General features: G+C 36.6%; 2 protein-coding genes across 3 annotated transcripts in view; both read left to right on the forward strand.

Annotated features, from left to right (window-relative positions):
* The window catches only part of LOC134538477 (protein bark beetle), a 238,572-nt gene that overhangs the window by 148,604 nt on the left and 66,246 nt on the right, over positions 1 to 23,722 (forward strand). For both annotated transcript variants that reach the window (XM_063379808.1, XM_063379809.1), the window contains exons 20-23: positions 1,679 to 1,917; positions 3,241 to 3,406; positions 6,681 to 6,927; positions 8,265 to 8,489. In XM_063379808.1, coding sequence (XP_063235878.1) covers positions 1,679 to 1,917; positions 3,241 to 3,406; positions 6,681 to 6,927; positions 8,265 to 8,489 — 877 coding nt within the window. The remainder of the gene's footprint in view (positions 1 to 1,678; positions 1,918 to 3,240; positions 3,407 to 6,680; positions 6,928 to 8,264; positions 8,490 to 23,722) is intronic.
* LOC134538478 (zinc finger BED domain-containing protein 4-like) lies at positions 17,993 to 23,598 on the forward strand. The gene is made up of 2 exons (XM_063379811.1): positions 17,993 to 22,083; positions 22,217 to 23,598. Exons 1-2 carry the CDS (start codon positions 20,464 to 20,466, stop codon positions 22,568 to 22,570), a joined length of 1,974 nt encoding a protein of 657 aa, XP_063235881.1. The 5' UTR covers positions 17,993 to 20,463; the 3' UTR covers positions 22,571 to 23,598.

Here is a 23,722-nt window from a genome sequence, read left to right on the forward strand (position 1 = left end):
TGTAGGTACAGAGCTGCTCCAACATATAGTGGGACGTGAAGCAACTGTACCACCTAGGGGCTAATAGACTTGTTTGTGGTCGGATTATGGTCAAGTGAGGCACTGATACGTCATATTAAAAAATTAATACACTACATATTTATTAGGACATAATGTATCTTTGGTGTGGCTTGAAATTGTATGGAGGTTAACTTATATCCATTATTCGATTTTTCAGAACTGGAAGAAAAAAAAAAGTAGAACCAGTACGTCAATAGTAGCTACATATTTTAACCTCGCCTATTACTAGGGGCAAGATTATATTGTGCATTGCAATATAACCAAAATAACACCGCAAAGAATGTCAAAACACAGTTTAACAATGAAATGCAAGTTAATACACCATGAAGTATTTAACCAAAACTTTATTCAAATCATAAAAAATAATAATCTTACAACTTATAATGTTTTAAATTTAAGATGATGTTATTTTCATACAAATAATTATAGCAATGTTCATGGATCAGAAAATTTATTTAATTTGTTTCATTGTGCATTTCTTATTGAATTTTTTTTAAAACCACAAATGCCCAGTAATTTATTTTTATTGTTCTGAGTGAACCTGTTTTATATCAATTTATTACAAATAATTTTTTCGTAAAAATTCACATTAATTTTACTATTTGGTGGATTAAGTCTAAAAAAAATATTTTTATATAAAGAAAAACAACACCTAAATTCTGATTAAAAAATGAAATAGGACTAAAAGTAAGGCCATAAAAATCTGGTCTCTACCTATTACGTACTATTTATTTTATGTAATTTCATTATAGCTAATCATTCAAAAAAATTGTTTAATATTTTTAATGTAGCTCACCCAGCTAGCCATTCTCATCATTTGTAATGTAGATAACTTAACCACTCTTTAAAAATGTGAACTACTTCAGGTATAATGTAAACTATTTCAGGTATCACAGCACCCTATCAGAAAACATGTTAGGAAGTTTCCAAACATCATTTTAGTATTTTATTTCTAGAAAAGATGCAGTCCTTCAGAATTACCATCTGTGGAAATTGTAGAGTGAAAAAAATTTATAATTAGAAAAACATTATATACAATATTATCAATATTTTCTCATATTTAATGCACTTAACCACACAATTTTCCTTGACTTTAAAAAAGGCCTTCACATCTTTGAGTCTTAAACTTAAACAAAATATCTTTCAATGATTTTCTTTTACAATTACATAATATAACGTTTTAATAATTTAAATTTAGCTTAAAATTGTAATTAATTTTTGCTCTGAGATTTGGTTACCATACAGGATTTTCTTATGTGATTTTAAGAATTTTACAGCCAAATTTTTTTTTATATTGGTGTATTTTTTGGTTTCATGACCTTATTTTATGAAAAATCATCTGTAATATTTTTTTTTAAAATTGTATTGACTATTTCTGTACATTCAAGTCTCCTCTATGAAAATACCTGGCCGACAAAACAAACCTCATAGAATTCTGTCAAGTCATTCAGATTCTGTTATTGTTTTTTATATTTTCATCATTCATCCTCAATTCAGCCCTTCCAAACCTCTCAAGAGTTACTCTCCTTCCTTGTAGTCTCATATTCATAGAGTTCGTTGTATGCATGCATTCTGTACATAGTCAGTGATAGTGTTTATTTCCGTGTTGTATTGATAGGTCACCAGCCCACCTACGTACGTTATTGGATTCAATGGAATCCAGAAAGTTGTCATATACCGTAATCGTCTGGGCAACAACGGCATGGACTACGAACTTGTGGCCGGAGTGAGGACGGCGAAAATAAACAACGCCATCAACGTCAAAGAAAACTGGTGGGGGTCCGCTGATGTCACAGAGATTAAGAAGAGGATTTTTGATTTTGATGATTGGAACAATCATGCCATGGCAGATTTCAGGTGAGTGAGTTCGTAACTTCTCGCGTTAAGTGCGGGAGTCTCTTATTGTGATTTTTAGCTGTCAGCCGATTCATGCAAATACACTAAAACTATGAAAAAAAAGTGTGAATGTTTAAGTTTAATTAAGTGTCATGTAGATTTTTCATATTTGGTTTATTGTTGGAATGTATTCATGAAATTAGGTGTTTATAAGGCATCTAGACAGCCAAAATGTTATAAATACATTGTAGAAATCCTCAAATGTAAGTAATAGTAATATTTTCACTTTTTGGGTGTTTCATAAATATCACAGTTACCTACTAAATGATCTTACAATGCCTATGAATGACTTCCAGTGCCTATCTGTTGCAATGCTTGCAATAGATTTTTTAATTTATCTTTTCTTTTTATAGTATCTCATACATTGTATGACAATGGCTTATATGTACTTTTGTTTTGTCTTCAAATGGGAAATGTCTTTTAAAAACAACATGATATATTTCTATGCGTTTCGTAATTTTGTATTGAAAATAGTAAAATTGTTTTACTATAGATTATGCAAAATATTTTGACAATTTTCACAGTTATTAACCAGTATGGACTTGTGAACAAGATCTATGCTGATAATTGCAAATGTAATATAAGGTATTATATTTATGAAGACGTTTGTAGAAGGTTTGAAAATGACAATGTAGCAAACATTTTTTTTATCTTTGAAAGTCACATAGCATATTTTATTATATACAAATAAGAAAAAAGTTTCAGAAAATTTTGATAGTACCTAATTTTTTCAAAGTTTTTCTGTTAACAGCTTTTGTTTATAATTTCATCTTAAGCTTTGGTGCTTATTCTTGTACTACAATTGTCTACTTTTTTAAGAGGACACTAGTATGCTCTTGGTGTCTGAATGAAACTGTCAAGATAGGTTAACATTGAGCTCTGCTTGATCTTATATTTAAAGCATCATTATTTCGACTTGATGTAAGCTATGTATTTGGACATATACCATTGCTTATCACATGTATGTCTGTAGAAGAAAACTACAAAAAAAAATGACAAAAAATACAAATTAAGCTTTTTAAAAATATTTAAAAAAATTTTTTTGCTTAGTTTGTGTGTTTTTTTTTTTTTTTTTTTTGTAGTTTTCTTCTACAGACATACATGTGCTAAGCAATGGGGTATGTCCAAAAGCTTACATCAAGTCATGCACTCCCATTGCACACATCTTTCAAAGATAATATCATTATTTCGAGTTTGGAAAAATCAATGTGATTGTATGAAATTGTGCTAAAAAAAATATTTATTTATTTTAAAGTTGTAGGATTGCCGTTGGTGTGTCGACAGGCCATATCTGACGGAAGATACGTTCGAGTCATCTGTATCGGTGTCCTTCGAACAACCGTCACCCATTGATCTGGACAACCTGGGTGGACGACTGCAGGAGAGTCTGACGCTGTACGAGCGAGGGCAGCCGTACGTCGTGAAAGCCGATATCACAGTCATGCCAGAGGTGAGTTTCCCATCTGGTTTGGTTGTTGTACTGGCGACCTCCCAGTGTCGAGATCGTAATTAAACATTCATACAGCCAGGCTGATTTTATTTGATGATATTCTTAGGGATCATGGTGGTAAAGAGGTCAGACCTATCTACCCAGGGCGATGCGAGTTAGATTCCCGGCAAGGTCGAACCCTTATTTTCTGTGATTAGGAAACATCGCAGACACTGCTGTGAGCCGGTGGGTTTTCTCCGGGTACTGCCGTTTCCCTTGCTCGTCATTCCGTCGATGCTCCGTTAGCATCTCATTACGTGTCATCGTCTCTAATGACCCTCAATGTCGACTAAATCCACTTCAATCCAGAATTCACACAAGAAGAGTGTTTAAAAATTATATTTATTTTATTTTGTTTGTGTGTTCACATTAAGGTCTCGCTTAGCGAATTGGTGTTCGTCTCTAACTCTTCAATTCTGGCCTGACTCTGAGCCACTCGCTGGGTCAGCTGTTCAATAGCTTTGCTCTGTTCGGTGAACTGTGCCTCTAACCTAGACTCCAGGTCTTCTAAGCCGGAACTGACCTTGCAAATATCAGCAGTCACCTTCTCTACTCGGTGGTCTACTTGTTCTACTCGGCTGTCCACTCGGTCTACTTTTGTACCTAACTGAGCAGACAGACAGTGTATGCAGAGCATCAGAAGAAACCACGTGATGTAAAAACTACTCAAGATCTTAGAGTGGAATCTGTTTACGAAAAGCATTTAAGAGTACGCTGAGGACGGATGAGTTGTTTTGTTTACATATTTTGTTTCTTAACTGTATGTTTAGGAGAGTGTAAAGGTCTAAAAGTGTGTATCCTGAATAATTTTTGGGCATGAAACTCCTGCTACAAATTCTTGAAAGCACTCAAGTGACTTGCATTACACATTTATCTTCATTTCTACGCTATATAATGTTATGGTTTCAGCTCAGATAGTTATTCCTATGCACGATGAGAAGATTGAGAGTCTTGAACTTACAGGCAACACCCTGCTAGAAGCATCAGCGAGCGTCGTGCTTATCATCCTGTCTCACTAACACAGATACACCCCTGACTAGGCAGGCCCCTTAAATACGTATTCAGTATTGTAGAGTATATCAACAATGCCAAATTCTGTACAATTTGTGGTTTCACCAGCTTCTTTGCATCGCCAGCATTAGAAGTACGGGAAAACAGCAAATTGTTATAAATACTGAATAAATACCTAATTTTGTGTTGACTACTATATGTAGTTTGCTAAAAGCACTGATAAAGTTCACAGTAATTTAGTTTAGTTTACAAAGAGCTAAACTTTGCAATAAACATTTCACCCATATAACTTACTTGTTTCTGTCCTAAATATGCATTAGTTAAAATTAAATTTTATAACATAGTTAACAGTCGGTGCAGTTTTTGTTGTATTTATGTGCATTTAATTGGACTTTCTTGATTTTACCATTTTGCACTCTCAGTCATTAATCAAACTTCAGCTAATGGGATGAGTTAGATGCATTCAAAATCTCTTCAAAGCTAAAAACGTGACAATACTTTTCAGATGAACGTAGTTCACCAATAGTTGAGGATGATGACATATTAACTGGCTAATTTTTTTTTTTCACTGAGCTTTCTCTGCACATGAGCTTCATCAATGTTTGTAGTTTTAAATTACAGTAAAAAAAAACTAAGATCTTTGTGCAAATTTCGAAGTAGGTATGTATTAGCAATATTGATAGCATCATGTTTTTAGTATCATTTGTAGCCGAATAGCTAATTTTCTTGATAGAAAAAACTTTTTGAGAAGATGAAAAAAACTATGGACACTTTGCAAATGGGATCAAATTCTTTAAAAGTCAAGTGCTCAAATTTTCTGTAAAAAAAATTTCTATTCAAAATATGTTACAAAATAATAGATTTTAAATGCAAAACATTTATAAAAATGCTCTATACCTTTACACATCATGCAAATAAAACCTAGTATTACCTAGAATTTTATTAATTGTTATGTATTATTATATTATTTATTATTTATTTTATTAATATTAATTTTATTAACTAGATTTACCATAATTATTTTTATTGGATATTTTTGTGTATTTACTTTTTTTTATCTTTTCTTCAGGGATTACCCAAGTCAGGATTGACTCAGGGTTACTTTTGTTTACCTTAAAACAAACTGATCATCATTTAACTCTGCAACCACCAATCTGTTACGGGGGCACTCGTTGCGGGGGCCGTAGTCTCTGATATTTACTGATTGAATTGTAATGCGTGCTCGGGTTTTATGGGCGCCACCGTGCCACGTGCACGGACCGATGTGAGACTCTTTCCCAGGGTCGTGACGTCGCCCATGTGTGGCGTGATTTTAATTTCCCCCTGAATACACCTAGCACGAATCCCTGCCCACTCTCAGCGTCGGGCACGCTTTTACCTAGGCAGTGGGCTCTCAGGCGTCCCACACGCCGTCACACTCCACGTGGTCGAACAGATATAAATAAGAAAATAATACATTTGATTTACACACCTGATTTATTCGGCGAATGCAACTTATACACGTACACAATTGAAAACTGTTTAAAACGCCCGCGGCACGAATCGGTTTAGGTGTGAGGACCTCCACGTGGTCACATCTCACATTACGTAGTACAAAAGAGAAAAGACCGTTGCTGGTAGGCGAGAGGTTTGAATGGAGGGTGGGTGGTGTTTGGGCGGTGGCATATCGGACTTAAAAAGGGGCCGCAGGCCCGGACGAGGTCAAATCATTCACATCTGTTTGACTTTATATTGAACTGTTATCAGTAGTAGAGTTATTTATGATTGCATAGCAAAACTTTTTAAAATATTTCTAAATAGTTAATTAAGACACATCAAATGCTAGTCTTTTGATTCATAACCATAATTTACTGTTTGCGTAACAAAAATATTTAGTCACTGAATCTAATAATTTTGTGCAGGTTAGGGATTTAAAAACTTACCAAAAAAAAATGGCTACAACTCAAAAACTACTACACTTTTTGAATTATTTTTTTTTTATTATGTAATGTAATCTAATGGCCTATCAATTCTTCTCGTCTTAGAAGTTGAGTATGGGACAACCTGTGTATATCTTACCTAGTAATAAACATGAAATTATTATTTACCAGTCAAAAATGTAATTACCAAATTGTGTTTGGTTGCTCGGCTGCGTACATACATGTGCTGAGATCACGGACACGTGCGGTTGCGCGGCCTTGCTCGTGGAGGAGAGTGTGAGACGCGGGGGGCTTGCCGGCCGCAGGTGACGCTGAGCATCGCCGCGGGTGTGGTGATGGAGTTCGCCCCCAACGTGGGCATCCTGGTGCTCGGCACGCTGCGGGCACAGGGCCGCAGGGGCCAGGAGATCGTCATGAAGCCCGTGGAGACGAGGGCCAACATGGAGGACAACGTCGTCGTGAAGAGACAGGTGCGGGAGCCCTTGCTCTCTGAGTCCGTCCGCCTCTGCACCTGGCGCAACTGCACCAGCACTCCGCAGGATCAGGAGTTCGGTGAGGACAGAACATGGTCATGTCTTACTGTACCGTGTAACCAGCCATACTGTACGGTGTAACCAGCCTTACTGTGCGGTGTAATCAGCCTTACTGTGCGGTGTAACCAGCCTTACTGTACGGTGTAACCAGCCTTACTGTACGGTGTAACCAGCCTTACTGTACGGTGTAACCAGCCTTACTGTACGGTGTAACCAGCCTTACTGTACTGTGTAACCAGCCTTACTGTACGGTGTAACCAGCCTTACTGTACAGTGTAACCAGCCTTACTGTACAGTGTAACCAGCCTTACTGTACGGTGTAACCAGCCTTACTGTGCGGTGTAACCAGCCTTACTGTGCGGTGTAACCAGCCTTACTGTACTGTGTAACCAGCCTTACTGTACGGTAGAACCAGCCTTACTGTACAATATAACCAGCCTTACTGTACAATATAACCAGCCTTACTGTATGGTGTAACCATCCTTACTGTATGGTGTAACCAGACTTATTGTACGGTGTTACCAGACTTACTGTACGGTGTAAACAAAGTCAAATACAGGAATTTGTTTCATGGGAGTTAGGGGAGAGATTTAAAAAAAAAATACTAAAAAAATTAAATTATAGTGTGTGTGATCAAAAACTTATATTAACAACAATAGGTTATGAACTAGTACATTATCAATCCCAACATAGTTACTTCCTGTGTAGCTTGTTGTTACAGGCATTGTGTCAACTCATTCTGCATCACCAAAAATAACATCCTACCTTTACCGTAATATCATAAGATTTTTCATAACTTTGGGGTAGCGGGAGGGATAGGAATATATCACACTCAATTCCCCCCCCACCCTTTCCCAAATTTCATTTGCCACTGGGTGTGGCCGGCATTACTATATGGTGTAACCAGACTTATTGCAGATATTGCAGGTATTCTTTACGTCTAGTTAACATATCATGCTAATGTTAGGGGTTAGATTTAAATTCCAATTTTTAAGCACAAACGATCTGAGTGGTTCACGCTCAGTATAATCTTGAAGGTCCTCTCTGCTTTGCATCTGTGCATAGTCTAATGGTGCAAGGTTCTACCTTTTTTAATTTTTATCCTTCACTTTTTTTCATGTAACGTCTAATTAAACATTTAGATGATTTATCTTTATATCTAAAGGTAATAAAACATTATGGTTATTATTTAATTTTTAGGATATTATATAAAAGTAATACATTTAGATTTGTTTGAGTAAATGTTTTATTTGAGGTGTATAAATAATTTTAATATGTACAATGTTAATGGTTTTGGTAAATTATAATGTTTTTTCTTTGCTTTTAAATTAGTATAATACAAATATTTCTGTTTAGGATCTCTGGCTAACAACGAAGGCTTCCTAGAATATTTCAATCGGACAACGCTCCAGTGGGTTCCGATATGTGACGAGCGCTTCACGGAGAGAAATGCTCAGGTCGTTTGTCGAGAGCTCGGCTTCAGCACGCTCAGCGTCTTCTTCGACTACGGGCCGAGGGTGGAGTTCCACCAGAACTCGCTGACGAGAATATGGTCGTGGCCTGAACCTCTCCAGTGTGTGGGTGAGTAGCTGAGAGTCTTAACTGCTGGCATCCTTCGGGAGAGCGGTGGGGGCAATCGCCCCTCCTCCTCCCTGTAACGCACTCAACTAAATAAAAAAACTGGAGTAATAAGAAATAAATACTCTCCAGGCAACTAGTGTTGCATGGAGTTGAAGTCGGTTCAGTATATTATCTTAGTTGTACTGGATAGTTTTCTGTTGACATGACATATAATGTGTTTGAAAAGCCTATCAAGGGCAATTATCTTTCATGATGTCAGACTCACTAATTAACTCGGGGGTGTTCCGTAACACCCACTACCCTCCGGTCATCCGCCCCTCCCAGAACTCGAGTCTTGGTCCGCCACTGTGTCAAGGAACGGGTTTGGAAATTTACAAACATTGGCAGGATGGATCTATTGTCTCGGATTTTCTGAACTACACTTTAAAATCACTGTGGTAACAATTTTAAATTTCAGACAAAGCACAAAGATAACACAAAAACATAGATTTTAATTCAACCCTCATTCATAAATGCTATTAAAAATAAAAACTCATACTAAAATTAGTACTCAATGTGATTACACATATTTTTAATAATACATATATTTTTACTTTTGACATTTTACTGTATCATTTTACCAACTTGTTAGGTTATGTTTGAAAATGAACCTCATGAGAACAGCAATGTACAAAATTGCCAAACGTGTCACACTCAAAACGACACACAACTCAAATTTGATAAAGAAACTGAAAGACGCCATCTTGGTTTTAAATATTTAAGCCATAATTTTTTTTTTTTTTTTTTCTTCCAAGAAACATTGGAGTGGTTTTAAGTTTTTGCAGTTGGTCATCATCTTTGATCAAAAGTAAATGACAGGAAATGAGTAGGGAATAAGAGGTTTGTGTTGAAGTTTGATATGACTTGTGTGGTTGTGTTGTCTATGGAAGTATTGTATTGACTTCATTATTCTTTAATTGAAGTAAAGTTACGACAATGGTGGTTGACTAAAATATGTGTGTAATCAAATTTAATGTATTAGTAAATTTGAATAAGAATTACTTAACTCTGTGCCTCATTCTATTAGGTTATGGGCCCAGGATACCCATAAAGAAAAAAAAGGAATTGTGAGTTATAACATGAAAAGCCAGTGAAAGGAATTTTTTTTTTAAAAACTTTGAATCAAGAAAATGGCGACCTATGTGAACTCCGGAACAACTTGTATAAAACCTTTTGATGGCACAGGATATAATCACTGGGAATTCAGAGTACGATTTCATTTGGAAAGGAATAAGTGTCTGGAAGCATTGGAAGATAAAAAGGTAGGTGTAAGTAATGAAACGTTCAATGAAATAGACACAAAGGCGAGGGACATTATTGCTATGTGTGTGAATGATAATGTGTTGTCTATAATTCAAGACAAACATACAGCAAAGGAAATGTGGCATGCTTTAAAGGAAACATATGTAAAAGATGGAATTTCTGCTCGCGTAGAATTGAAACGTCAGTTGGGAAATATGAAGTTTACTAAAGGGTCACTCAGTGAATTTCTGGAACAGTTTGACAGGAAAGTTCAAGAATTGAAAAATGCAGGCTCTGTATTGCAAGACGATAAAATAATTTCTCAACTTTTAGTTGCTATGTTTTCACAAAACCCATCAAGTGTAACTGTACAATTTGTAAAAAATAAACTCATACAAGAGGAAAACAGGCAGTTGAGGAATTTTGACAGAGGTAATTGTTCTAGTCAAAATGTATTATTTTATAGTTCAAGTAGAGGTAATGTAAATTTCAGAAGACAACAAAAATTCTCCAGGAATTACAGAAGTAATGTACCACAACAAAGCTTGACTGAAAAAGATTTCTTTCCTTTTAAGTGCCATTTTTGCAATCAGAAAGGTCATAAAAAGGTTGATTGTCCTAATTTACAAAGAAAGCATTGTAATACTGCAGAACAACAGGATGATTTATCTTTTGTGTGTGAAATGCAAAGAAGTATAAACACAGTTAATTCTAATTCAGCTCTTGTAACCTCTCAAAAACAAATGATTATGTTTATTGTTGACTCTGGAGCAACAACACATCTTTGTAATTCAGATGTGGGCTGATATTTATCAGAATTGTTAGGTTCTTTATTACTATTCCCAAAGGAAATCACACACTCGTCAACACATCACAAAACCACCATCTTGGCCCGTCATACCCACCTTTCTAGTCCGCCTTTGCTGCCAACCGTTATACACCACAATCCCATCCTTCCTTATGAGCTTGAGATCAAATGATCTCCAAAATACATAGTACAGTTGTATATTACCCTACTAAAAATACATATTACATGACAAGTTGCATTTCTCAACAATCACTAATAATGTTACAAATCTAACCTTACTGGAGGTTTCACTAATCATGTTGACCGTCTGTCTGGTCTAGGTCTGCTTTCCCCTTGCACTGAAGTGGGGGATACAAAGCCTCTGAAGGGTGGACTATGGCTATCTTCTCTAAGTAGTCCTGAGGAAGACAGCTCTTTCGGTATTCCTTCCTTAGGCACCACCTTTGTGGCAACCCTCCCCCTCACTTCGTCATCAATTCCTTCCCCACTACCACGCTTTGATGTTGCCCAGTTTCCTAACTTAGGCCCCCATGCCAGTGTGTCACTAACCACATTGTTTGACACTACTGGATGTCTACAATCTGGTAACTGTGATTTCCGGATTTGATCCACATGCACTATCCTATTTCTTTGGTTACTTCCCCATAACACCAAATATGTCAATGAACTTAAGACTTTTACAATTCTACTTGGAACCCATTTCCATACTTTATCTCCTATTGTTTTCACCAGGACCTTTTCCCCTTCTTCATATAAAGGAACACCATACTTTATTGGTTGCCTTCGTTCACACTTTTTGGTTTTATTTTTATCAGGTTTTAACATGCTCAGCTTGGTTCTGGGTTTTGTTTTAAAGATCACTTCCGCCGGGGTCTGTCCCGTTACTGTACAAGGAGTATTTCGGTAATCAAACAAGAACTCTTCTAACCTATGGTGGATGTTTACATGCTTATTTTTGAGTGTTCCATCAACAGGGTGGCCACTCACCGGGAAAACCGGGAAAACCGGGATTTATCAGGGAAATCACGTTGATCGGGAATTATCAGGGAAATGTCAGGGAATTTTTTTAATATGTAACCGGGAATTTTTTGTGTCATGTATATTTCCCTGCCAACCATTACGGATTTTCCGTAATTATTACGGATTTAACACAATATTACGGAAATACGGAACATCGCTGGTTTATTACGGAAACGAGGCTTTGTGCTGCTGGGTAACGGAAAAAAAAAATCCGTTTCTGGTGTGCGTGTTTCGTGAACGCAGTTCGAATACATCACGTGGTTGCGCAGATAACGGAACTGATAAATGTGCGCATGTACTGTCGAAATAAGTAGATTAATTGTTGTGTTTTGTAATAGAAATGGTACGGTATTACGTCCGTTGTACGATACAACTAGTACATATTCTCGGACTTTTCGTCTGTTAGCTACTTACATCACGATAATTTTTGTATGGTACTTTGGCTAACCTGTCTTGTGTTATTTACTTTGTTGAAAGCCATTTTTTTTACAAAGTGTTTTTGTCGTGTGTACAGACGTGAAACCTTTTTATGTCGTTCGATAGTGTTGTGTTCTTCAGTGCCGGTTGTAGAAATGAAGCGTGTGACAGAACAATGTGTATCTGAGTCAAAAAAAGAACGTTATTCTTCAGAACTTTCGACCAAACTATATAAAAGAATGGTCATGCTTGTCATCTTCAAATGTTGTGGAACGCCACGCTTTTTGTAATGTATGCACGTGTGACTTTTCGATTGCGCATGGTGGAAGGGATGACTGAGGACGGCATATTGAATCAAAGAAACATGCAGAACATTTTAAAGCCGTGACGAGCAATAAATCTATATCGTCGTTTTTCGCTACATCTGAAGAAACGAAAGTAACAAACGCAGAGTTATTGTTTACAAGTTTTTTGGTAGAACACAATTTACCGATAGCAGTAGCCAATCATTCGGGTAATTTGTATAGAGCTATGTTTCCGGACTCAAAAATTGCACAGAAATACAGCTGTGCGAGAGCAAAAACATCTGCCTTAGTGGAGTATAGGCTGGTGAAACTAAATTGAAACTGTTGAATCTTTAGTAAGTTGACCATTTGCTTTAGCTACAGATGGGAGTACTGATTGTAATGCAGTGAAGATTTATCCATTAGTTGTTTCACAACTAGAAATGTTACACTTCAAAAATGAATTAAAGAACAGTTATCAAAAGTTGTGTGAAAAAAATGTTTGAGCACTCGCCACTGAAATACCCCATTACATAAAACAAAACACAGACTGCATGTCATTGAACGGGACGCTATAATGTAAAGTGACATATTTAAAATGTATTTGTTATTTAACGAACTTCCGTATGTATATAATGAAGAAAATACAGCAGGGTGCTAAAATATGAGTAATCTCTTTCTATAATATATTTTTTCATCAAAAGTATGTTTTTTTTTTTGTAATTGTAAATATCAGGGAAATTTTGAATTTTTAATCAGGGAAATCAGGGAAAAATCAGGGAATATTTTTGGTGACTGTGAGTGGCCACCATGATCAATGACCTGTTTCTTCAATGCCTGTTTTAATGTTTGAACCCCCCCGTTCTGCTAGTCCATTCGATTTGGGATGATACGGTGGGCTTTTCAACACCTGTATGCCATTTCCTTTACAAAAGGATATGAAGTCTTCAGAGTTAAAGGGAGGCCCATTGTCAGAGACAATAGCACCTGGAATTCCAAAAATGGCAAAACATGAACGTAACCTTTCATTGACCTTCCCCGCTGATGTAGTACTCATGACCCAGGCACTCACCCACTTAGAAAAGTGATCACATAGAATGAGTATTTTTTCTCCTCCTTGGTCCAAGAAATCCAAATGAATTCGCTCCCATACTGAATAAGTTTGAGGCCAGGTCATTGTTGGAATCTCCTTGCGCATATTCTGTGTACATTGGCAGGCTTCACAAGTCTGCACTCTATTTTGAATGTCCTGGTCAACACCAGGCCACCAAACCATACCACGTGCTAACAGTTTCATTCTCACAATTCCTGGATGTTGATCATGTAGCATTTCAATGACTTTCTCTTGTAGCTGTTTTGGTATAATTATTCTATTTTCCCACATAAGGCATCCTTGTTGTAACGACAGTTCATGCCTCCTCATGAAGAATGGCTTCAAGTTTGGATCTGATAACCTATCTGTCCATCCATGTTTTGTGAGTTCTATTACCTTTGCTACTCCTACATCCTGACGTTGAGCTTCACAAACATCATCTGTATTGAGGGGTAAATCAGGAATGTTTGTGAAAGCAAAAATGCCGTTATCTATGCTCCCCGGCAGGGGCAACCTAGATAAGGCGTCTGCATTAGCCATTAATGATCATTGTCTGTACTCAAGTTTATAATTATAAGCTGCTAAGATAACTGCCCATCTCTGAAGCCGTGCATGTGCTAAGGTAGGAATGGCCTGATCATGGCCCAACAGTCTCTTTAAAGGTTGATGATCTGTCACCAGTACAAACTGATGACCATAAATGTACTTGTGGAAACGTTTTACCGCAAACATTATGGCTAACGCTTCCCTGTCGATTTGTGAATAGTTTTGCTCTGCCTTTGAAAGTGTGCTCGATGCAAAAAGCACAGGTTTGTCATTCCCCTCTATCCTATGGCTTAACACAGCACCAACTCCATATGGGGATGCATCACATGCCACCACAATTTGAGCTGTTGGGTTAAAGTGCGTTAATACCTGATTGGATGTTAACATTTGCTTCGCTGCCTCAAAGGCTGTTTGGCACTCTGCATTCCAAATCCACTTGCTGCCACATTTAGTCAAGTCATACAGGGGTTTCATCTTACTGGACCGCATAGGTAAAAACTTATGGTAGAACTGCAGCAGACCCAGAAAGGATTTTAACTGTGTTACATTTAAAGGTCTGGCTGCTTGTGTAATGGCTTCAGTCTTTTCATCGGTAGGATGAACTCCATACTCATCTATCTTATGCCCTAAATATTCTACTGACTCACCATAGAAGCGGCATTTCGACAGGTTAACTCTAATATTATGATCATTTAACTGCTCTAGTACAGCAAATACTTTTTGCTTGCAATCATTTATTGATGTTCCCACAATCAAAACATCATCTATGTAACATACCACCCCAGGTAATCCTTGCAGCACTCTATCCATAACGGACTGAAATATGGCTGGAGCACTAGCTACGCCATAGGGTAAACTTGTCCACTGAAACAAGCCTAGGTGAGTATTCATTGTGAGGTAAGGCCTAGATTCCTCCCCCACTTCTAACTGCTGATAAGCTTTGCTCAAATCTAATACAGTGAAAATATTACCCCCTGTTAACTGAGCAAAAATATCTTCCAATTTTGGTAGCGGGTAACAATCAACATTTAGGACTTTGTTTAAGGCCACCTTAAAATCTACACATACTCTTACACCCCCCTGTTTTTTGGTACCACCACAATGGGACTAGCCCACTCACTATGTCTTACAGGAATAATTTTACCTACATTCTGCAAATCATGTAGCTGCTTTTCTACCTGCTCTTTAAGTGCGTAAGGCACATCATAAGCTTTGTGAAACACTGGTATTGCCTCCTCTTTGACATTCAGATGGGCCTTAAAATTACATATGCATCCAGTAGTGTCTGCATTAAATACCCTAGGAAATCTTGTACTCATTTCACTTAGTCCCGGTGTCCCCACTTCAACACATGTGCTTGATACCTCATTTGGACCCTGACCACAACCAATCAATTTACCTACGTTACTTACTGCCTCCAAGTTATTTCTCCAATCAGGTAGAATAGCATCAAGCCATTCTCTTCCCAACAGAGGCAACGTGTTTGCTCTCCCTCCTATTACCACGAGGGGCAGTTGGTGCTCTCTCCCAGACTGCCCTCTCACATTTACACTGATTTGCCCCAACACTTTGACATGGTTACCAGTGACTGACTTTAATTCTAAGGCACAATGTTTAAGTACTACCCGTGGAAAATGGTCCTTGTAAGCAGAAACTGGTATGACAGATACACAAGCTCCACTATCAATCTCCATTTTTATCCTTTGACCTTCTACGGAAACCACTGCAGTCAAGGGTTTATTTACACTATTGATATATACTGTTGTGTTCACGGAAGAGTTAACTTGATTAAGATGCAATGCATTAAGTTCCAGAAGCTCGTCACTAGACTCTGCCCCCAGTTCTTTCACCATACGAGAGCGACATACTCGAGCTGCGTGACCTTTCTTCCCACACGAGTAACAGGTCCACTGCCTTGCTGGACATGTCTCATGAGCATGCCTCCGTCCACATCGGAAGCAAGATGATGCTGCTTTGCTTGCCGCTGCTCCACTAGGGTGTTTGGATGTAGACCTGTATGTGGACTTGTAGTCATTATTTCTCTGCTGCCCGCCTCGCGAGTATGTTTCCTGGACTGTACCTTGTTGCTGATCTGTTACTTTGTTGACAGTTTCTGTTACGTCCATTGGCGAAGTTGGCAATGTTGGCTGGAACAACTTTGTCTGCTGTGCGGCCTGTTCCATGCTGCTGGCGATAAGGCAAGCCTTGTCAAAGTCTAGGTTAGGTTCACAGATCAGACTACGTTGTATGATTTCGGACCGCAAGCCACATACCAAACGATCCCGTAATGCTTCTTGTAGAAATTTACCAAAGTTACATGATTTTTGCCAGGTTTTTTAGTTCTATTATGTATTCAGATACCGATACATTGCTTTGCTGATCACATTTATGAAATCTGAACCTTTCGACTATGATGTTCTTGGCAGGCGAAAAATGCGTAGAAAGCACCTCCAACAATTCTTCAAAGTTCTTTGATGTAGGATTGTCTGGTATCAGTATGCTTTTGAGGGTAGCGTATGTTTTGGCCCCCATAAGGGTAATAAATAGTGGCACCTTGACATCTTCTTTGATTTCATTCACTACAAAAAACTGTTTTAGCCTTTCCACGTACGAATCAAAGTCCTCTGTCTGCTCATTATATTCCCCAATATGTCCCAGCAACCCCATGTTGACATTTTCATGTGCGGTACGTGAAAGTGAACAAAATGTGGCCCGCCTTACTCACAATACACCCCACTGTTGTTGTAATGCACTCCCATAAATTACCGCACATCGCCGATCCCATCCTCGTCGCCAATTGTTAGGTTCTTTATTACTATTCCCAAAGGAAATCACACACTCGTCAACACATCACAAAACCACCATCTTGGCCCGTCATACCCACCTTTCTAGTCCGCCCTTGCTGCCAACCGTTATACACCACAAGTTAATGTTGCCAAACATGAACAGAGTATTGCTGCAAAGAAAAAGGGAAATTTGTACGCACTAACTCAAAATAATAACACGGTGAATATTGAAGATATATTGATATGTAAAGACCTTGATTATAATTTGCTGTCAGTAAGTAAAATTGAACTTAAGGGATATAAAGTCGTCTTTGAAGAAGGAAGAGTGTATATTCGTAACAAGTTGAATAAGATATTATTGGAAGGAAACAAACAAGGATCATTGTTTGTTATTGACCTTTATGTTAGGAATGTTAGTGTGAATATAATTGAGAAAATTGACAGTGATTTGTTGCATCGTCAAATGGGACATTCATCAGTGTATCGCCCTAAAAAGGTATGTGAAACATGTTTGAATGGAAAACAATCCCAAAATAAATGCATACATTTACCACAGGAGCGGAAACCTAACAGAATTTTGGAAGTTATAAGTTCCGATGTTTTAGGGCCACTGAATCCAACAACGTACGATGGCTATCGATATTACGTAAGTTTTACTGATCATTACTCTCATTTCACTTATGTATATTTGCTAAAGAATAAATATGAAGTGATTGACAAGTTCAAAGAATATGAGGCAGTAGTAAGCAATAAATTTGATTGTAAGATATCACGTCTAAGGGTTGACCAAGGTGGCGAATATTCCTCTAAAGAGTTTCAAGCATTTTTCAGAACTAAAGGTATTCAGATAGAATATAATGTTGCCAGAACACCATTTCAGAATGGAGTTAGTGAACGTTTGAACCGAACTATTATGAATATGGCAAGGTGTTTATTGATGGAATCTGGATTAGAGAAAAATATGTGGGGTGAGGCTGTATATTGCTCTGTATACACAATTAATCGTTTACCAACATCAGCACTCACAGGTAATAAAGTGCCAGCTGAAATATGGTTTGGTCACAAATTCAATACTGATAAAATGAGAGTGTTTGGTTGCATAGCACATACTTTGATTCCGAAAGAAGACAGAAGTAGTAAATTAGAGTCAAGAAGTAAAAAGCTGATAATGATAGGGTACACTCCAAATGGTTATCGATTGTGGGACCCAAATTCCAGAAAAGCGGTAACAGCAAGAAGTGTCGTATTTGATGAAACCCCAAGAATTACTTTTAATGAACAAGATGCCAAAGATCCAAAGTCCGAAGAAGACATAAATGAGGATAAAGCTAAAGTAAAAAGCAATGATCAAGATGAGAATGATGAAACACCTGAAAAACCTGAAGGTGAGAACACACTGAGAAGAAGCTCAAGAAAGACTAAACCTCCATTTTACTTAAATGATTTTGATACAGATGGTTGCTTTATCATGTGGCAGTGTGCCAAGTGAAGTTCCACGAAACTATGATGAAGCTGTACGTGATCCTGACTGGAAGAAAGCTATTGATGATGAATTGCAAATGTTAAAGAAGAATATGACGGAGATTATTCCTCACCCAGATGACGATACTACAGTGATTGACTCCAGGTGGATCTTCACAACAAAAGAAGTCGGAGGTATAACAGTGAAGAAGGCTAGACTTGTAGCACGAGGTTTCATGCAGAAAGATTTACAGGACGAGGAGCTCTACACACCTGTTTCTCGCATGGTGACTCTTGGAGTAATGTTAGCCTTGGTTGTTGAGGAGGACGCTCACATTAAGCAGCTAGATGTTAAGTCTGCTTTCCTTTATGGTGAACTTGAGAAGCCTGTATATATGAGCATCCCTAAAGGTTTAAATGTACCAACTGAGAATGTATGTAAATTAGTTAAGGCATTATATGGGTTAAATCAAAGTCCTAAACGGTGGTATGAAAGATTACATATTTATCTTCTAAAAATAGGCTTTGTTAGATCGTTAGCAGATCCATGTTTGTATTTGAAAGGTGATACTTACCTTTTGGTATGGGTAGATGATATTTTGTTGGTTTCACATGATTTAAATGAACTAAATGATATTAAATGTAAATTGTCAAAAGAATTTGAAATGAAGGATTTGTCTAACCAAGACAAGTTTACATTTTTAGGTTTAAATATATCAAGGGAAAATAATAATTTGTATATTTCTCAGAAAAGTTTAATCAGAAAAATTTTAAAGCAATTTAGAATGACTAATTGCAAAAGTTCATCGTTGCCTATACCACCAAAATTAAATTTGTCAAATAAAACTGAATGTAATAATAATTTGCCTTACAAAGAACTGTTAGGAAGTATCATGTATATTATGTTGGGCACAAGACCTGACATATGTTTTGCTGTGACTTACTTAAGTCAATTTCAAAATTGTTATGGAGAAGAACATTGGAAATATTTGAAACAAGTTTTGCGTTACCTGAAGGGGACTGAAAATTTAGCTTTAAAGTTTACAAAGTCTAATGGTAGTGGAACAGATATCACAGCCTTTGCTGATGCAGATTTTGCTAATAATGAAATAGATAGAAAAAGTATTAGTGGTTTCATTATTAAATTTAACTGTAATCTTGTATACTGGAAATCTAAGAAGCAATCAGTAGTTGCATTATCTAGCTCAGAAAGTGAATATATATCTCTATCTGTGTGTATAACTGAATGTTCGTTTTTAAAACAGTTGTTGGAGAGTTTAGACAAACAACTATCTGGTCCTGTACTTGTTTTTGAAGATAACCAGTCTTGTATTAGAATGGCTCAAACACTTGAGACCAAGCGATCTAAACATATTAGTGTAAAATGTCATTTCATCAGAGATATGATTAGTAAGAATTAGGGATGGGAAAGTCGATCCGTCGATTCTTCGATACCCCGATTTTTTGATACATAATCGATAATCGAGGATCGGCGAAAATCACCGATTATTAAAATTCTGCAGGATGTAGACGTAAAGTGCTGCCTAGCAGCGGTTCATCGCTGTCGTTGCAGTAATTTTAGTCAGTTTTACAACTAAATAAATAACCATAAACGATATAATAAATAATAAATGAAATATAACATAGCTTACCACAGCTCAGTTGCCACAATCCCGTAAGCGGGAACGGAGGTTGGCGATTTCGTACTGTGCATTTAGGGTTATTTATTTATTAACGCAGTGTTATCGTATAAAGAAATTGTAGCCCAACTTTTACTTGCTGAATACACCCACATTGGTAGCCATGTGCACAAAATTTCAAGATTCTACTGAGAAGTGTGCCACGTTTTCTACGTTTCTAGTATATTTATTCACTTGCGTTGTTGCATATTTATTTTCGTCAATGATTTTTTTTGTTAACCAGCATTTGTCTATACATGAACTTTCACAGGTTTGCCAACTTCCGGTACAGATCTTATTCTCAATTACTTAACGATAAAATGCAAGAATAATGTGGCCATAGCCCGTAACATTTTACGAGTTACGTATTTTCCGTAATTTATTTAATAACAGTAAACATTAAATCACCAGTTAATTACGCAACTTAAACATAAAATTTCAATGGACGTTTTTGAAACACGTTTTCATTCCAGTAAGTTACCAGTACGGCAACTGTAGAAATTTTCTTACATGCTTTTGTTTCCAGTGATGCTTCTTTGTTTGAATGTTGGGTAATGTTAGCGCAATACGAATAGTAAAATAACATTTTTATTTACGTGATGTCTAGTGAAGTGTGGAAATACTTTGTCATCGACCGACAAAATTCTGGCTACGCAATATGTCAAATCTGTAAATGTACAATCTCACGTGGCGGTAAATCTAAAACTACAACAAACATGAAAAAACATCTCGAAAACAAGCATGGGAGTTACGTTCATGAGACGAAGAAACAAAGGCTACATTCATCGGAATTGAGCGAGATTGAAGAAAATGAAATAGATGATAGTTCAGCACAAAATTGTTCTTCAGAGACAACCTTGCCATTGTCATCAAATTCAGATGTTAGGCCTACTGCTACTGATTCATCGAGAGGCAGCGGTTCAGTGTCCCCGAGGCATGCTGAGAAAGTTGGCCAAACGAATATTTCATCAAGAACACCAAACCAGTATAGGCTAACTCCTAAAAGTCAATACCAGCCTACATTACAATCATTTATTGATAAAACTGCACAATTCAAGTCCACTGATCCTCGTGCAAAATCAATAACTCAGCACATAGGTAGAATGATGTGCTTAGACAATCGTCCTTTTAGCATGGTTGAAGACAGAGGATTCACAGAATTTGTCAAATTCCTTGAGCCTAGGTATGTTTTGCCCAGCAGAAAACATTTTTCAAATACTGTTGTACCACACATGTACCAAGAATGTAGGGAAAATGTGAACAAAAAGTTGGACGAAGCTGAACATGTGAGTCTTACAACAGATATGTGGACTTCAACAGCCAATGACGATTATCTTGGTCTAACTGTGCATTTTGTTGATTCCAATTTTGTCTTGCAACACCTCAACATTGGGGTTATTCCCTTTCCTGAATTATCTCACACAGGGAACAATTTGTGCAATTTTATCACAGAAACACTTGAAGAATGGAAGCTGCAATCTAAAGTTGTTGCCATTGTAAGAGACAATGCCAGGAACATAACTGCTGGCCTAGAATCATCCGAATATGAACATCTGCCATGCCTAGCACATACCCTGCAGCTTGTTGTAAAGGAAGGGCTACTGAACAACAAGAATGTAAATAATCTGATTGCTAACGGTCGTCGCATAGTTGGCCATTTCAAACATTCTTGTAAGGCGACAAAAGAGTTAAAGAAGGCTCAAGCCACGCTGAAAATGAAAAAACATAAACTTATCCAGGATGAACCAACGCGTTGGAATTCATCTCTCCATATGCTACAGCGCTTACTTGAGCAAAAACAGTCTGTTTCTTTAGCATCAGCAACTCTGCAGTTACCTGTGACTTTTTCATCAGCAGAATGGAACCTGATGACAAATGTAGTAAACCTTTTAAGTATTTTCAACCATGCAACATTGGCTGTAAGTACTCAGTGTGTGACAGCCTCAGAAGTCATACCTATAATCAACAGTTCTACTGAAGAGCTAAGGAAACCAGCACCTACTGGATCAGGTGTACAGGGCATCAAAAATGATATGCTTGCTGCCATAACTTTGAAGTATTCTGATGTTGAAGAGAATATGTTGTACGCAGTTGCAACATTACTGGACCCACGATTTAAACACCATGTTTTTGTGCAGGACGGTAATGTCACAAAAGCGAAAGTTTTTTTGATTGAAGAAGCAAGAAAAACTATCTGTTTGAAACAACCTGAAACTGAGGTAAGTTAGGTGCTAATTTCCTTGTAATTCATTAAGTGTATTCTTATTTGTCTACTTCTGCTGTTTTATGTTGACACATTTGTTTGTTCATTTTTAATTTTTAATTTTGAAAATTTTGTTGCTTTTCTCTCAGTCTGTGCCGCAAACATCCAGCCAAGCAATGGAAAGCCATGGTATGTGGACATTTTACTCAAACATAATGAAGACTGCCCCAAGTGTAAGCCACATCGCATCAGTTGAAGATGAGATTAATGTTTACTTGGAAGAACCTATTCAAAATTCAAGTACCAACGTTTTCCAGTATTGGAAAGAAAATACCAAGTACCCATGTTTAAAAAAACTGTCAAAGAAATTTCTTTGCATTCCACCTTCAACTGTACATTCCGAGCGATTATTCAGCACTGCAGGACTGATTGTTGATCAGAAACGGAACCGTTTAGATCCTGAACGAGTCAAAATGTTGGTTTTTTTAAATAAGAATTTGTGATCTAATAAGAATTTAGGATCTAATAAGACTTTGTGATCTAATAAGATGCTTTGCCAGTTTTCATTTATTATTTTAAGAACTTTCAATTTTATTTTGTCAAAAGTGTTGTTTTTATGATATTTCACTATGTTGTCATTTATTTCAAAGGTATAAAGATTGAATTTGGTAGTTTCTGGTTTTTTACAATATTTTTAATAATCACAACTTTTTGTGGCTATTTAAAGTTTGATTGATAAATGTTAATGATTGTACATTTAGTAATTAATATACTATTTATTAAATTGTATTCCAATGAAATTGTTAGTATTTTGATGACTTTACGACAATTCACTTTTTATTAGTACTACTGACCTATTACTAAATTACGTATTCTCTTTTCAAAATTACATATTCAACTGGATTAAACATAATCCACATAAAAAATAATGCTTGCCCTACACATTACACATTACAGAATAGTAATTTCAATTTCTTTATTTCAAGTAATGTAAAGTTTTGTTTTATGTGTTAAATTTAATAGTATTTATTTATTATTTTGAAAAATGCTTTTTTAGTGTATTCAATAAGTATGTTTACTGATTCCATTGTAACTTATACTTCAATCCCGAAAATGAGAATCTATAACTTAACCTAATTGATTGGAATCGATAATCGATAAGAATCGATGATCGCAACAAGACTCGATAATCGGTATCGAATCGAAAATTTTGAAAATTTCCCATCCCTAGTAAGAATATTGTAAAACTAGAATATGTACCTACACAATTAAAAGTTGCTGACATTTTTACTAAGAGTGTACCAATTATGCAATTCACTAACTTTAGAGATAAGTTAGGTATTGCATAATTGAAGGGAGGTGTTGAAGTTTGATATGACTTGTGTGGTTGTGTTGTCTATGGAAGTATTGTATTGACTTCATTATTCTTTAATTGAAGTAAAGTTACGACAACGGTGGTTGACTAAAATATGTGTGTAATCAAATTTAATGTATTAGTAAATTTGAATAAGAATTACTTAACTCTGTGCCTCATTCTATTAGTTTGTTTGTATTTCCATTATGTGTTACTTATTATTTGTCCTCATGTATCTATAATTTTTTTGTGAACTGAAAATCATTTGAATGGTTTATGGAATGGATGAGATGTTTTTGAA

The sequence above is a fragment of the Bacillus rossius genome, chromosome 13 (assembly GCF_032445375.1).
Source record: "Bacillus rossius redtenbacheri isolate Brsri chromosome 13, Brsri_v3, whole genome shotgun sequence".
Lineage (NCBI taxonomy): Eukaryota > Metazoa > Arthropoda > Insecta > Phasmatodea > Bacillidae > Bacillus > Bacillus rossius.

Excerpts from the sequence above, each read along its gene's own strand:
- LOC134538478 (XM_063379811.1), top strand. The coding sequence starts at position 20,464 with ATGTCTAGTGAAGTGTGGAAATACTTTGTCATCGACCGACAAAATTCT. Across the intron at positions 22,084-22,216 it reads TGAAACAACCTGAAACTGAG|TCTGTGCCGCAAACATCCAG; the intron begins GTAAGTTAGGTG and ends CTTTTCTCTCAG.